The 17,154-nt window shown below is 37.9% G+C and overlaps 1 protein-coding gene across 2 annotated transcripts; it reads left to right on the plus strand.

The window, feature by feature from the left end:
- The first annotated feature begins 776 nt into the window (after positions 1-776).
- LOC112058559 (E3 ubiquitin-protein ligase Su(dx)) lies at positions 777-16,894 on the plus strand. Of its 2 annotated transcripts, none has more exons than XM_024099462.2 (14): positions 777-982; positions 1,063-1,136; positions 2,292-2,430; positions 3,671-3,958; positions 4,268-4,509; positions 4,788-4,996; positions 6,243-6,526; positions 9,069-9,277; positions 10,626-10,919; positions 11,059-11,559; positions 12,184-12,279; positions 13,362-13,514; positions 14,556-14,687; positions 16,486-16,894. In XM_024099462.2, the coding sequence occupies exons 3-14, from the start codon at positions 2,361-2,363 to the stop codon at positions 16,621-16,623; spliced, it is 2,616 nt and encodes an 871-aa protein (XP_023955230.2). In that variant the 5' UTR covers positions 777-982; positions 1,063-1,136; positions 2,292-2,360; the 3' UTR covers positions 16,624-16,894. The 2 variants fall into 2 exon arrangements, with proteins under 2 accessions (XP_023955230.2, XP_023955233.2); XM_024099465.2 differs by having other exon boundaries at positions 812-830.
- Positions 16,895-17,154: the final 260 nt, after the last annotated feature.

Here is a 17,154-nt window from a genome sequence, read left to right on the forward strand (position 1 = left end):
ATTTGTTTTTAGCCGTTTGTGATTTGGTGTACTTAATGTATCTGTGATTTGGTGCTTGTGCTGTCTCAGACGCATTAAATAGTAACCTGCCTCGTCTGTCACTGCTCTGTCGATATATAAGATCAACGATCTCATCGAATCAAACGATTACATTTGTTTTTATATAATCGATGTTTCATTGTTGTAATCGTTTTCATCGTGTAAAGAGTTCTCTAAAAATGCTGGTTTATGTAATTAAAGAGAATAAAAAAACAACAACAAGTCAACAATTTCTAAATTCTAGTTAAGTAAGTTTTAGTTTACTTAAGTTTCGTTTCATTTGTAAGTATTTCTAACATAATCATGTCAAATTGATAATAAAACAATATCTAAAAAGAGACGCTTATTCAGTCTGAACAGCAAAACATCGATGAAGTTAACGAATATTCTGTGCACCGTGTTTAAGGCTGTGTAAAAATGACATTTGCGTTTATTGCAAATCAAATTAATAGTTAGGTGTAATAAAATAACCCAAAATATATTTATTGGTGTTAAATATTTTCGATGTGTGAGGTTACCTCATCCCCATCAAAAAACGACAGACAATTTTAATGGTAATTGTGTGCGATACAGTATCCTCGATAGTCGATCCTTAAGAATTTGATTTCAGCTCTACTCTCAAAAGGCGGAAAGATCCATCGGGCATTGATCTTGGTGTATAGTATGCCATAGACTAAATAACTAATCTATAAGTTTATGACATATGTATTGTTTATGGTCCCTATCTTGTGAGTAGTTGAGTACCTACATCCCGTACCTACTACCTACAAAATGAATATTGTGGATAAATTGTGATTATTGCTAAAGGAATTTATTTATATATAAATATTTTGTTACGTGTTTACCTTAAAATTATTCAGTGGGAAGTTAAAAGTTGTTAAAACATTAATCAGTAATTTAATTCGACCTTGATATTAGTTGTAGACTTGTAGATGAAGTTGGTGTATGTGTATTGTGTAGTGTTGTTCGCAAATCGTAGTTGTTATGACAAGTAGGTAATTTATAAGTTCCATTTCCTTTCAGACATCAGTGTGATAAGGAAGAATGATAATGACCTAATTTGAGGAATTTGTTTGGTTCGCCATGACTACAAATTGGTAAATATGATATTACAACACCTTTATTTATTACCTTTGTATTTGAATAATTATTGTAGTTTCATTAAATGTTATATTTTGACTTCCCGTAGATAGTGACTAGTGGAGTCATCTGATAAATTGAATGAGCACTTAATTATCAGATATCTTTATCAGGTTGGACTTTACATTTAGAAGTACTTAAATTCACTTAGCACCTGCATACAAGATTTGTTAATACAGTTCCGTTTTATTAGTTAAGTGCCTCTTATCAATGTTTTCTTTTTTTATTTATACAGTCATCAGACTAAAATGTATTTCTTCCTTACACATAACTGGCAATTTTATTGGAAAACCAATGTAGGGCAATATATTTAATGTACACCAACCATAAATTCTGCTGATATAGTAAATTGGTCACTTGTAAGATGAATGACAAATAACTGAAATAATTTAGCACTATCAAATTTTTTAGCATTTGTATAATTTTACATACTATATGTCTGTGTGTATGAAACAGAAGTAGTTCCAGCAAATTTTGTACTACACTTGGAATTTCCCAATTATTTTTCCTCAAACAGTCAGTTTAGACTACTCAATAATTTTATAAATATCCACTACCTTTTACATTTACCATTATTGTATCTAAGTGAAAAACTTGACATTTGATCTTCCTTATCTCTAACTAATAAATTTTAGAATTTAAACTATTGTGAGCGTTATTCATATTAATTGATTATGAAACACGGCTAAAACTCAGGTGATATAAGGTTGGAGTATAAAGATCATATTGCAAAGTATGAACCAAACTTCTAGTCTGCTCTAAACTTTGGAACTTGCTAAATAGTGCAGGTAGTACTAAACTACTGGGATAAGTTTTGTACATTCTATGTCACTTTCTATTCAGAGAGGACTCTTTAAGTTTGGTGCAAACTGTACCAGATAAAATAAGTTATTGGGGAGGAATATTCAAATTTGTGCTTCAGATTCATCAATTTGGATAAAAATATAATTCAAATTATAGGATTACATAGATCATGTAATAAGTCTTATAGGGAAATAACCCAAAACTCATGGGTTTCTCCCGCCCCGGTTATATTCTCATGTTTAAAAAAATTGGCAAACTAATGATTATAAAAAACATTTAGGGAAAATAATCTACAATTTAATTTCTAGATTGAAGAGTCTTAGTAATGATGTGGAGAAGTTCCTTCTAAAATAACATTATGAAATAATCATATCACTATGACAGAAAGCATTTCAACACTTACTGCTCCAATTTCACTATGCACATATCATCAGCTGAGTTTAACAGGTGAGATGTTACTATTAAAGACAGTATTTCTTATACAATTATACTTATAGATTTTTCAATAAGTTTTATAACAAATTAAAACCTTTTAACTATATTACATAGGTTTTGGTTTGTTATAAAGTCAGGCATAAAATGTAAATATTCAAGGACCTAAGTATTTAATAAAGGCACAGGTGGATTAAATTACAAGAGATTAAAACATACAAGTATTACCAGTTAACCATTTAGTTGCTAAATTGAAACAAGGAAAAATTTGTCGTGATGAATATTTTAGTTTCCTATAGTTTTATACTATAGTAAAATGAGAAGTGTGGCACATAATATGAGTCAACAATCTTGCATGCAACAAGCATGCCCTAATAAATTTAAATAAAGATTAAATTTGAGGACCCCAGACCTCTTGTTTTTTTAACAACCTGTCTAACTGACTTATTACTGTCTTGTGTGGAATGACTTGCTCTTTAAAAGAGTGGCCCTCAATCAATCTAACATTTCATATTTTATAAATTTGCTCAAGTTTAGTGTTTGGTTAATATAAAATAAGTAGCTACATTTTTGACCCTAGTATGTTATACTAGGGTCAAAAATGTACCACACAAAATGTGGGTTAGAATCACTTGTGGACATTTTTTTAACTAATCATGCTTATCCTAAATTACACGTTAAGTGTGATTACAATTAAGTAATAACACAATCATAATTCTTGTCATGAGTTGATTTCGCAATGCTTACACTTTCACTTCCAAAATGGCCAGTCTACTTTTTAATTATTTTAAATTGAAAGTAAGTATTGCACTCTGAATAAGACATCTAATGAAGAATAACAGTTAATGTTTACTTACATAGCCTTCTTCTTTCTCCGTCTCAGCAAGTCCAGCATCTATACTAAAGTCAAACTTAATGTAGAATGTTTATCAACAAACAAATTAAAATGAAAGTAGAAAAAGCCTGTCAATTCATACATAGTTTATTTAAAATTATACAATTTTTTTTATAAAATGTCATTCAAAAGATATCTTTTGAAGTTTTAAGTATCTAAAGAAATTATTGTGTAGAGAAATTTAGGACCAAGTTAATTAAAATTATTATTAGGTTTAAAATGACCAGGGATTTATACACTCATTTTTAATACATTTATTAATAAACATTCCAAATCTTTGGCTTTAGTTACTGTACTTAGTTAAAGACTATTGATAATTTATAACTAAGTATTTTTATAAAATATCCATTGCAATTTCAGTTGAATCAGCAAACATTAGAAATTCTGGATTTCTCAAACCCAATCCCTATTTACAAGTTATAATAGATGACAAAATTTCAAGAAGAACAGAGGTCCTGAAAAACACATTACATCCAAAATGGAAGGAAGACTTTACAGTGCTTGTCAAACCATTGTCACAAATATTGCTTCGGCTGGCGGATCATCATAGCTTCAGGAAAGACAATATTATTGGAGAGAGAAGAGTTAACCTACTGGAAATTCTTTTATATTTCAATGGGAAATGTGAAAATATTGAACTGAGTCTGGGTAATCAGTTGATTATTATTTGTTCAACTGTGAATTTAATAAAAGCTCTCAATTGCACGAGTGATTTTTTTTAACAGACATTAACAAAGCATTCAAATATAGTATGCTGTTAAATGAAGGTCTATTCATCAATACCCAAAATTGAAAATGCAACACTGCTCGAAAATAGCTTCTTGTTTTAAAAACATTTTTGTGTGAACATATACTTGGGAACACATTTGTTGTATTTGAACATTTTTTTAATGTCCATTAAAAGAACTCTCGTGCGAATGGGGCCAAAGTGTCTACATAACTATATTTTTGTTATAGATTTGATGAAAACAGTGTCTTCAGATAATGCGCCTACAGCAAATACGGAAGTCAAAGCTGCCGAGCTAATACTATTGCTTGATGGTTTAAGAATAGATCCGGCCATTTTAAGTCAATCCCTTGAAGTGCTAGGAGAGTCTGCAACCTCACGTAGTACTCTTACTGAAGGTGTCAGAGCTCGAATTAGATTAAGAAACAATGTAGAAACATTGAGATCCATGGTGCATTCCCGGTCTTTAAGAGTGAGTCAGGTTTTAACACTTTCACTTTTTGTTAGTTAAAACCTTTCAGTTTACTTGTTTTCTGTTTTATTGCATTCACACTATGTCTTATTTGGTTTCACTGAAAATAATTAAATGAGATGTGACACAAAGGAAATGTCCCAATTAGTATGGAAGGTGGGTTTTCTTCAGTGTCAACTAAATGTCACTAATTAATTTTTATTTTAAAACTCAGAAATTATGTTAAAGCATGAATTAGAAATAGTTTTTATATTAATACCACGTGTCGTGTTACATAGCCACCACCGGGTCCGCCGCCGCTGAGCAACGGCGCAGCGGGCGCGGCCGAGAGCGGCGCGGGTCCGTCACGACAAGACGCGCCCGCTCCCGCGCCCTCCTCCGCCGCCGCTGCCGCTGCCGCCTCCGCGCTCGCGCCCGCCGCCGCGCCCGCCACTGAAGAGCCGCTGCCCCCTGGCTGGGAGATGCGATATGACGTCTACGGCAGACGGTAAGCCAAAATTACTTTGCTATTGACTTCTATGTTGTATGCGTGCGGCGAGAGCAATGCTGCTTGTTTATGTATTTTTCACCTCTAGCTTGAAAATGGTGTCTTTGCATAAAACCAGTGATCAAAAGTAGTTTTTCAGTAATATGGGAGAAAAATCTCGTTTTGAATTTAAAATGCCTAACCTAACCTAACCTAACCTACCTCTACCCTACCCCTACCCTACCCTATCCCAACCCTACCCCTACCCTACCCCTACCCTACCCTACCCTACCCCTGCCCTACGCCTACCCTACCCTACCCCTACCCTACTCATTAAGGCTGCACTTCTTTATTTATTCCTCCCACCGCGAGTCGGGTCGAGCGCGGCAACCGTTACACAAAAATAATCCTTACAGCATGAATTAGTATTCACGCGCGATGGCTTAGCGTATTTCATGTATAACTTTGGTGTTTCTTTACCGATTTTTATGATTCTTTTTTTATTGAATAGGTAATAATGTTAACTTTCTTATTAGGGATGACTGATGAGTGTTATAAACATAAGAGTAGACAAATATAATTAGAAAGCTCCGAACTGCTAAGCTATCGGGAGTTACACGTGTTATTGTGAGTCAACCATAAAAGGTAGGCATATATATACTGTTGTGTTTTTATAGATAATTTTAAGGAGAACATTTACGTCATACATGATTTCTATGTAGCTTTAACCATTAAGGCTGTACACGCGACGGAATCTTAAAAAATTGAGTAACTTCTCCCGTTTTCTCAACATTTCTCTTCACTGCTCTGCTCCTATTGATGGCAGCGTAATGAAAAGTATACTATAACCTGCCCAGGAGTATGTTGAATAATTGTACCAAGTTTCGTTAAAATCCGTCCAGTAGTTTTTGTTTCTATAAAGAACATACAGACAGACAGACAGACAGACAGACAGACAGACAGACAAAAATTTTACTGATTGCATTTTTGGCATCAGTATCGATCACTAATCACCCCCTGATAGTTATTTTGGAAATATATTTCATGTACAGAATTGACCTCTCTACAGATTTATTATAAGTATAGATGTGAACTACACTTGCGTACATGTTTGAGTTCAGTGTTATGGAACACTTGTCTAAAAACATATGCTGCAGTTCAGTATTACAAATATAATTTCGTAATACAAACTAATATAAAGTGAAGGCTCCTCAAGGTAGCTTTAATTATTTATTATGTATTGTGAGTGGCATACATTGCACGACAGGTACTATGTGGACCACAACACGCGGTCGACATCGTGGGAGCGGCCGCAGCCGCTGCCGCCGGGCTGGGAGGTGCGGCGCGACGCGCGCGGTCGCGTGTACTACGTGGACCACAACACGCGCACCACCACCTGGCAGCGGCCCGACACCGAGCGCCTGGCGCGCTTCCAGCACTGGCGCGGCGAGCGGCGGCACGTGGTGGCGCAGGGCAACCAGCGCTTCCTGTACCCGCCGCCGCAGCCGCCGCACCCGCAGCCCGCCGCCGACCACGACCCGCCGCCCTCAGGTACTGTCGCCACACCACTAGTCACTACTAGCAGCACACCTGGCGGCGGCCCGACACCGAGCGCCTGGCGCGCTTCCAGCACTGGCGCGGCGAGCGTCTTTTTTCCTTCTTTTTTTCTTTACTGGCCGATCCTCAAACACCTTTGGTTTGGGTTCATTGTAATAAGTAATATAATTTACTCTTAAAATCACCTGTTCTTTTTAACCCACTTCACCCAATCTAACAATCAAAATAACCCAATCCACTTCACTTGTACACCTGTACAAAAGTATATTGAATAAAATGCATTCTACTTTAAGCAATAAAACTCTAAAATTTTGCAAATCAATGAAAACAAAACGAAAGCGACTTGTAATTCCTACGATTTTCTTACGATTATGATTCCTACTGTTAATGCCTCTGTAAATGAAACTTTTTTCAAATTCCACAAAATCAGAGACTAATTATTATTATTAGTCAAGGACTCAAGGTCATCTATAGGACTTGCCTCGCTAGAGGTTATCCCTCTGTCAAAGCTATATGATCACGATCTATTTCATTGTGTTGAAATTACACATGTGTGTATTTCGATTTAAAATTTATAGTTGTCTGTAGTTTAAGAACACGGTATTATTGGTGTTAAATATTTTCGATGTGTGAGTTTACCTCGTCTTCTTTAAAAAATCGCCAGACTTTGTTGGTGAATTTGAGTGTGATACAAGTCCAATAGAAGGTAATTGGTCTGACCTCAGACCAATTACCTTCTATCAAAAAACAATATGCGACGGATGTATTCATTCTGTCTATTTACTCGTTGTCTAAGTAACTTTATTTTTTATAAAAAGTTTTGGCGGTATTTTAAGATTTTCTAATAACAATGTCACGTTCAATTTATTGTTTTCCTATTACCTAGTAATTAGACCGGCACCCGTCAATGATACTTTGTCGTGTTGTTTTCTCAATTTATAGTTTACGAATCCTATAGGTGAAGTTATATTGAATGAAAAATCACATTAACTAACTATTTCGGATATGTTCGCTACAATGGTTGCTGGTGGTTTGCCACAGGTTCCGTGTCAAAACTGTTCAACTTTCGAACTGTTTCTTATTAATCACTGCACATTTATAGATGATGACACCAGTCCCTTAAGCATACGTAAGTGTCTTTAAGTTCGTATACAAAATCATGTTTTGAGCCCTTTTAATGTATGTAGTAAGTATATTAAACGAACTTAGTTTACGTTATTGCTCCAATATCGCCATTTGTTTTTGAACTGATAACTTCTTATGGAGGATAAACCGCTTCGTAACGTAACGAGTTACGACGCCACTCTGTCTGGCTTCTCTTTTTCTCACGTATACGACAGTAGTTTAAGTTTGTCGTGCCAAAAAAACAATATATATTATAAGGGGTTTCCATCTGTAATCAAGTCAATTAATGTCAAATCTACCTTTAAAAGGTCCATGAAATATATTCGAAACAAGACTTAGACTGCATCATCACTTACCATCAGGTGAGATTTTAGTCAAAGGCTTACTTATAAAAAATTGGCTTTAGTATAAATAAATATATTTTGTCCTTGTGTTCATTTTCATCGACACCCAAAATGCCCATTCCATTCTCATTTTAGAAAAATTGGATTTATTGAATTTTCTTGACATACAAATCTTTATGTTATCAGCATTAACATTATCAGTTCAAAACATAATTTATCACATATCGCCAACTCTTATCGAAATGGAGCTTACATATTTTTTTATATTTTAGGATATCATAATTATGTATTCATACAAGTGTCATCTCTAGGATTACCTATGGATACTATGGATGCAAATTATACATTATGGAGTAATTCAGAACTCCAAGTCACACAGGTTACATTGCTGTTATTTGCTGATATTTTGATAGTCAGTAGATACTGCCACCCAGCAAAGAACTTAATAATTTTATTTTCTTGAATGTGACGTGAATATCTCACAATAAAATTTAAGTTTTCTTAAAGCTTCCAACCTCAACTACGACGGCTTACCAGCAATACTTTTGTTGTGCAATAATACTATTTTATATCCTCGCCGAGAGCCGTGATAGCCCAGTCGATATGACCTCTGCTTCTGATTCTAGAGGGTGTGGTTTCAAATCCAGTCCGGGGCAATGCACCTTCAACTTTCAGTTGTGTGCATTTTACGAAATTAAATATCACGTGTCTCAAACGGTGAAGAAAAAATAACGTGAAGAAACCTGCTGTTGTGTGTGTGAAGTCTGCTAATCCGCATTGAGCCAGCGTGGTGGACTAATTCTGATCCTCAAATTCTGAGAAGAGACTCGAGCTCAGCAGTGAGCCGAATATGGGTTGATAAAGATGATGATGATATCCTCGCAGCTTAACGCTCGACGGTCTGAAACCGACGATATTTTATATTATTAGATATGTTACGTGCCTACAAAATCACTGCAAAAAGTGTTCCATACTCTACTCATGCACAATTTTAAGTTAACTACTCAATGCAGTTATGAAATATTGATACAACTGAGGCTATAGAAGTTTGCTTGTTTTGTTTACAGTGAACAGCATTTCGATGCCAGCCGCGGGCGCGTCGAGCAGCGCCAGTGCGAGCGCGAGCGGCGCGGCCACGACCGCGGCGAGCGCGGCGGGCGAGGAGGGCCTGGGCGCGCTGCCGGCCGGCTGGGAGCGCCGCGTGCAGCCCGACGGCCGCGTCTACTACGTCAACCACAAGAACCGCACCACGCAGTGGGAGGATCCGCGCACACAGGTACGGCACTATCGAAAAACGCTACGCGATACTAACAGTGATGTGCCACACTATCGAAAACAGTACGCCCTCAGGCTAATAATTATAGAAGTACATTATATAAGTTACAGTATAACACCCAAATTCATGAACAAAATTGTCTGTCATGTTTTGAGGAAAACGAGCGTAGACTTAGTTCTAAGCTTATTACTTATTATGCTCTTGTACTAAATTTGAAGCTTTTGCCCGTTTTTTCACTATTCAACTATTCCCTCCGCGTCATGTTCCTCATTACTGAGGGTCGTGACCCCCATCACACATTCACGACTTTTTCCCGCACGATGTCACGCCATGCGGCTCGGCTTTTTGCGACTTGTAGAGCTTCGTGTACTTTTGTATCGAGAGTGGTGCGGATTTGATCTGACCATCGGGCTACGTCCTCGAGGTTTCTTCCCTTCCACTTTGCCAGCGATAACCAGATTCAACTACACAACAAAAGTATATTTTATGTAGCTCTTTCACCGACCAGACTATTATAAAACATCAATACTATAGAGACACTTTATTATCGCATTAGACCGTTGATAATATACGTTGACAGAAAAGTAACATCGAAGCAGGACCTTACAATAGTTGGTCTGAGACCATCTACATGAACTCATCACTTTTAACCGTCACTACACCATGCTATCCAATCGCTATAGTATAGTTTATTCCGGGAAATCTGTTTGACTGTTTGATAGCGCGCCTGTGTCTCTCTGTCTACAGTAAGTTCATTTAGATTTACACACCAACGCGCCTTTCAAATGTTGGTACGTACACCTGTCATACCGAATTTCTACACCAACAAATACTACACAATACTGCCATCAATAACTAAGCCACGCTGTGCGACAAAATACTTAAATTATTGATTGCCCAGTGGATATGATGATGATATGCTTTCGATTCCGGGGGCGCAGGATCGAATTCGGTCCGAGGCATGCACCTCCAACTTTTCGGTTATGTGCATTTTAAGAAATTAACTATCACGTGTCTCAAACGGTGAAGGAAAAACATCTTGAGAAAACCTGAGAATTTACTTAATTCTCCACGTGTTTGAAGTTTGCTAATGTGCATTGGGTCAGCGTGATGGTCTATTAGGCTCATTCTGATTCTAACTCGTGCTCAACAGTGAGCCGTATATGGGTTGTTATTATAGAGGTAAAGTTTGTAAGGTTGTAGGGGTAATCTCTGGATCTTTTAAATTAAATTTAACTGTGAAATTCGTACTTTTATTAATTGATATCCATATATTTTGAACCCTGATTCCATGTACTACACGCTATATTAAATTTGATATGAATTAACTAGCCTATTGTGTTAACAGGGTCAAGAGATAAGCGCGCTAGAAGAGGCGCTGCCGGCCGGCTGGGAGAGCCGCTTCACGGAGGAGGGCACGCGGTACTTCGTGGACCACAACACGCGCACCACCACGTTCCAGGACCCGCGGCCCGGCGCGCCGCAGGGCCCGCAGGGCGCGTACGGCGTGCCGCGCGCCTACGAGCGCTCCTTCCGCTGGAAGCTGAGCCAGTTCCGCTACCTGTGCCAGAGCAACGCGCTGCCCAGCCACATCAAGATCACGCTGGCGCGGCAGACGCTGTTCGAGGACTCCTACCACCAGGTGATACCACCGACCCATCGTACATATATACGATAACTTTAGAATATATACTTTTGAGTTAGTTTTTAGTTTAACCTTCGTTGACATCTTTATTTAACATCACTTAAGATCGCTAAATTTAAAGAACTTGATGTTTCAGATTATGAGGCTACCTGCATACGAGCTCCGAAGGCGACTCTATATAATATTCCGCGGAGAAGAGGGTTTAGACTATGGAGGGGTCAGTCGAGAATGGTTCTTCCTACTCTCACATGAAGTGCTCAACCCCATGTATTGCCTGTTTGAATATGCGAACAAAAACAACTACAGCCTCCAGATTAATCCAGCCAGTTACGTCAACCCGGATCACCTCCTGTACTTCAAGTTCATAGGCAGGTTTATAGCGATGGCCCTGTATCACGGCAGATTCATTTACTCTGGCTTCACCATGCCGTTCTATAAAAGGATGTTAAATAAAAAATTGACCATGAAAGACATTGAATCCATCGATCCAGAATTCTACAACTCCTTGGTATGGATCAAAGACAATAATATAGATGAGTGCGGTCTCGAAATGTGGTTCAGTGTGGACTTTGAGGTGCTGGGGCAAGTCATACACCACGAGCTGAAGCCGCAAGGTGATAAGGATCGCGTCACAGAGGTAAGATTATTCTTATATTAATCTCCTATTATTCTTATATTAACCTCAGATTGGTTTCTTGATGATACAACGGTTAGGAATTTTATCAAATCGTCTTATGCACTGCAAAGATATGGAATGCCCTATCACCTACATTACAGATATTTTCAAGTCAAAACTGAATAGGCATAAACCATTAATACTAGATAACATTATCAGTTGTCATCAGGCACAATAGGCTAGTTGACATTCTTTTTCAAATGGTCTTAAATAGTTCATTATCGTTTTACTAGATTGAATTTTTTCATATTTTTTGAGACGTGATTACATGAAAATTTTAGTTTTTATATATGTGTTTGAAAATACGAACCACAACGTCTTTCGGCCATGATGGTCTATATTTCAACTGTTTCATGACGTCACTCAATCAAATCCCTTACAAACGGAGCGGTTGACAAAAATATAAATTAACAATCAGTTTGACGTTTAGTACAGAAAGTAACATTATTGCAGTTAAGCGCTAGCTTATATCAGGTTTTTAGTTTTAATATTAGAACTTAATTCATGTCATGAAATTACAAAATCAAATTCAATACAAAAAACTTATATTTTAACTTTAATTTTAATTTGAAACTTTTTGTTCAGGCTAACAAGGAACAATATTTACAATTGGTCACACAATGGCGAATGACACGAGGAATTGAAGAACAAACCAACGCTTTTCTTGATGGCTTTAATGAGGTACACTATTCATTTTTATACTCAACTTATGATTAAATTGTTAAAGGAGTACTTATATACAGGATGCTCGAGAGTATTTCCCAAATATGTCCAAGGAACAATGGTTCTAAAATGAATATATATGGATATGGAGTAAATAATATTTCTTTTGTAAATAGATCTTAAAATAAAAACCCTTATAAACGCATCCTTATAATAATGACGTAGCGAAACTTATTCATTGATATCGACTAAGTCGGATACCGGCTGCATCCATACCACTATCAGAAAGTGCAAGGGCTTATATCAGGGCTGTCTTGAAGTAATCAAGTAAATCACTGCACCACAGAGGTCGATCTTGTCAAAAATGTAGACTAGTACTGTCAGTATCATCTTAATTTGTCATTGAATAAAAAAATATTTCTTTTCATTTTACCTAAAGGCGTGTGTTACATGGATGGTCGGAATTATTTGAATTACTTTGTACGAAACAAACATAAAAAGTTTTTTTTAGTTACAAAAAATTAGTTACGCAGTTCAGCTCCTATAACTCGTCTCGTGAACACCTTGAAGCTATGGGAAATACTCCCGAGCAACCTGTATAGTATAGTCTATAAAACTTCGGAGCTTGAAGATATTTTTGAATTCCAAAAAATACTCAGTGGCATCCTGGCTGAGTTTGTTGTGGGCTTTTCTCGGACCAAGGCGCGTTTGGAACCCTTGTATCATCTGATACTGTTGAGTCAGACATTACCACTAGCTGGTATTATCAGCTACAGTTCTTTTCATGTAGTATGGTGCGGGTGACAGTTCGTTTCACTCTTGAAAGTTTGCCGCGATTCAGGATAATAGTACGTATTATGAACGTCATACAGGTGACTGTCGCCGTTACCCACGCTATCTCAAAAACACTTTAAGTAGCATTGGACCCTAGGTGGGTCATTGGTCAAATCCCCTCCTAAAAGTATGTAAGCTAAGCTCTTTAGTGGGCAACTTCTAAATATTAAGCTGATGTACTAAAGTAGTCCAATGTATCCAACGTACTGCGTGTAAATCCAGAGGAAATAGCTAGTGAAATAATAAAAACCCTTATTCCCGTGCAGGTGGTGCCGTTGGAATGGCTGAAGTACTTCGACGAGCGCGAGCTGGAGCTGATGCTGTGCGGCATGCAGGAGGTGGACGTGGAGGATTGGCAGCGGAACACCATCTACCGGCACTACACGCGGACCAGCAAGCAGGTCTCCTGGTTCTGGCAGGTCAGACCAACGATTGACTGTATTGCTGGACCAGTGATTCCCAAAATGGCCTATATCGACCCCTAGGGGTCTATGACAACCTTCAAGGGGTCTTCAACCGTCAGCGAAAAAAAATTGGGGATCCATGCACAGCTTTATAATCTATCTATATATATATATAAAAATGAATTGCTGTTCGTTAGTCTCGCTAAAACTCGAGAACGGCAGAACGGATTTATCTTATCTTGGTCTTGAAATGTTCGTGGAAGTATAGGGAAGGTTTAAAAGATGAGAATAAATCAAATAATTTCCGGAAAAACCCTAAAAACTGCCCTTTTCTATTTCCCATACAAGCGCTTAAAAGTCAAGCGGTAGGGGTAGGGTAGGGGTAGAGGTATGGAAGGGTAGAGTAGGGATAGAGAATAAGTGCACTTATGTCAAAACGAAGCTTGACCGGGTCCGCTAGTATTAGTATAGATATGGTGATAGTCTGCAAATACACGTTAAATTATACTTGTAAGTTGGGTAAATAAGTCGGATGTATATTTTTTGCTCCAAAACTCCTGATGAAGTACGCATAACATAACTCTTCTCAATAACTTTTTTTTATATTCTTTACAAGTCAGCCCTTGACCGCAATCTCACCTGATGGTAAGTGATGATGCAATCTGAGATGGAAGCGGGCTAATTTGTTAGGTGTAGGATGAAAATCCACACCCGCTTCAGTTTCTACACGACATCATACCGGACCGCTAAATAGCTTGGTGGTACGTCTTTGCCGGTATGGTGGTAACTAGTCACGGCCGAAGCCTCCCACCAGCCAGACTTGGACCAATTAAGACAATCGACCTAGTCGGGGATGGAACCCAGAACCTCCGTCTTGTAAATTCACCGCGCAAACCACTGTGCCACGGAGGCCGACAATAACTACTGAAGCGCTTTTGTCGCATACACAACTCTCTCTATCATCACACTTCTTAGTTTATGAAGATTGTCATATTATATCGTCTTGATTACATAATATTACGTTTACCTTAAAAGTTCATTTTTATTTTGTTTCAGTTTGTCCGACAAATGGATAACGAAAAGCGGGCCAGGCTGCTGCAGTTTGTGACGGGGACGTGTCGAGTGCCTGTTGGTGGTTTTGCAGAACTCATGGGTTCAAATGGACCACAACGTTTTTGTATAGAAAAGGTAAATTTCGTTTTATTAAACAACTAGCTGATGCCGCGCTGTTTTACGCGCGTGGTTCCCGTTCCCGTAGGAATACGGGGATAATATATAGCCTATAGCCTTCCTCGATGTATGGGCTATCTAACACTGAAAGAATTTTTCAAATCGGACCAGTAGTTCCTGAGATTAGCGCGTTCAATCAAACAAACTCTTCAGCTTTATAATATTAGTATTGATTTCTACTTAACAATTATCATATTCAGGATTAGCGGACGCTAATAGCGCATCAAGTTCGGTTTATCACGAATCCCGCAGAAACCATGAATTTTTCAGGATAAAAAGTAGCCTACATAATAATCTATAACCTCTGTATTTTTCTGGTAGTGCAATGTACCAATTTTCATATAAGTTCAAAACTGAAGGGCTTCCCTTATCCCTCAAATTTTAACCCCTATTTTACTCCATTCTATTTTTATTTTCGCAATAAAGTCTCCTCCTCTGTCTTCGAGTGATAGTCCCATTAAAATAGGCTCAGCCTTTCCAAAGATTAGCTTAGACAGACAGACAAAAATTTAAAAATCCTTGATTGTTTTAGTAACTCTAAGCTCTTGAGAATACACATTTATATTCAAATCACAGACATACTCGACAATGTCGGAGGTCTTGGGTTCGATCCCCAGCTGGGCCGATTGAGGTTTTCTTAATTGATCCAGGTCTGGCTGGTGGGAACCTTCGGCCGTGGCTTGTTACCACCCTACCGATTTAGCGTTCCGGTACGTCGTGAAAAAACCGAAAGGGGTGTGGATTGGCATCCTACTCCTAACAAGTTAGCCCGCTTCCATCTTAGACTGCATCATCATTTACCATCATTCGAGGGCTAACCTGTGAAGAATAAAAAAAAAATCTATTATGGCCAGCCCCGGACGTCCAATCCCACCAACAACAGAGACAGACTGCCCCTTTACCTCCTTGCCTTCCCTTTGCCTCCACTTCGAATATATATGAGACAGTGAATAATCTATTTCGTTATCAACCCATATTCGGCTCACTGCTGAGCTCGAGTCTCCTCTCAGAATGAGATGGGTTAGGCCATGGGATTAGCAGATTTCACACACGCAGAGAATTAGGAAAATTCTCTGGTATGTAGGTTTCCTCACTATGTTTTTCCTTCACCGTTTGAGACATGTGATATTTAATTTTTAAATGCACCCAACTGAAAAGTTAGAGGTGCCCAGGACCGGATGCCCAGGACCGGATTCGATCCCACACCCACCTGATCGGAGGCAGAGGTCATATCCACTGGGCTATCATGGCTCTAGGTAACTATTTAGTAGACACAAACACTACATTAAGAGCGCGCAGCGCGTCGGTACGATATGGATATAATTCGAAGCGCAAACAAGACGCCGAATTATGACTTTCACGCGAGTGAAAAGCACGGAGCGATAGACGCGCGACGCAAATTTTATGACTTGAGCGCCAAAACCATTTTTATCTAATTGCAAGTAAATTAAACAACATAACGAAAAACAAAATGACCATGTACAAGATATATACCTAATTTTTTATACAAAACAAAAATTCAAGAAAATAAGTATGCTTTTCCTGAGATTGAAAGCAAAATTTGAGCAAAACAAGTATTTTTCAAAAAAATAAACTATCGAGAAAAGTTTTACAAATTGTGTATTTTGTATAGTCATAACGAAGCTAACACTTTGAAATATCATTTACCCAAATATCAGGTTCCTAACTTTTCCAGAATCTGAGATCCAGAACCAAATTACATATTGCACACTCTTAATGAATGTTGTATTTGTAGGTCGGCAAGGACACGTGGCTGCCGCGCTCGCACACCTGCTTCAACCGTCTCGACCTACCGCCTTATAAAAGTTACGAACAACTTTGTGAGAAATTAAATTACGCTATCGAAGAAACCGAAGGTTTCGGTCAGGAGTAAATAAATTTGCTAATAGCACTAGTAGATTAATGTAAATTATTATTATTATCACATGATTTTTAACTGCACCGACACCCATGAATGAATTACACAATGGAGTTGGTGCCGTCGTAAAAAGACCAACCAAATACTTGTATGAATATTTTGTTTAAACAATAATTTTATTATGTAGATATCTTTTAGTGTATTATGCCAGTTATATAAGATATATTTTGTTTGAACTATATTTATAAAGTTCGTCTATAAAGTTCAATAAAATTCTTTAAAAGCATGTTTGTTTACATTTTATTTTAAAGGTTATTTATTAGTGCAGCTATAAAAAGTGAACCAACATTAATGTACCAAAAATAAATTTATAGTCTTGGCTGTATCGGTCACATCTATTTTATTGGTATATTATTGTAGTCTGACGGCCTCCGTAGCGCAAATTTACAAGACGGAGGTCCTGGGTTCGATCCCCGGCTGGGCCGATTGAGGTTTTCTTGATTGATACCGACAAAGACGATTTAGCGTTCCGGTATGAGGTCGTGT

The sequence above is a fragment of the Bicyclus anynana genome, chromosome 3 (assembly GCF_947172395.1).
Source record: "Bicyclus anynana chromosome 3, ilBicAnyn1.1, whole genome shotgun sequence".
Taxonomy (NCBI): Eukaryota; Metazoa; Arthropoda; class Insecta; order Lepidoptera; family Nymphalidae; genus Bicyclus; species Bicyclus anynana.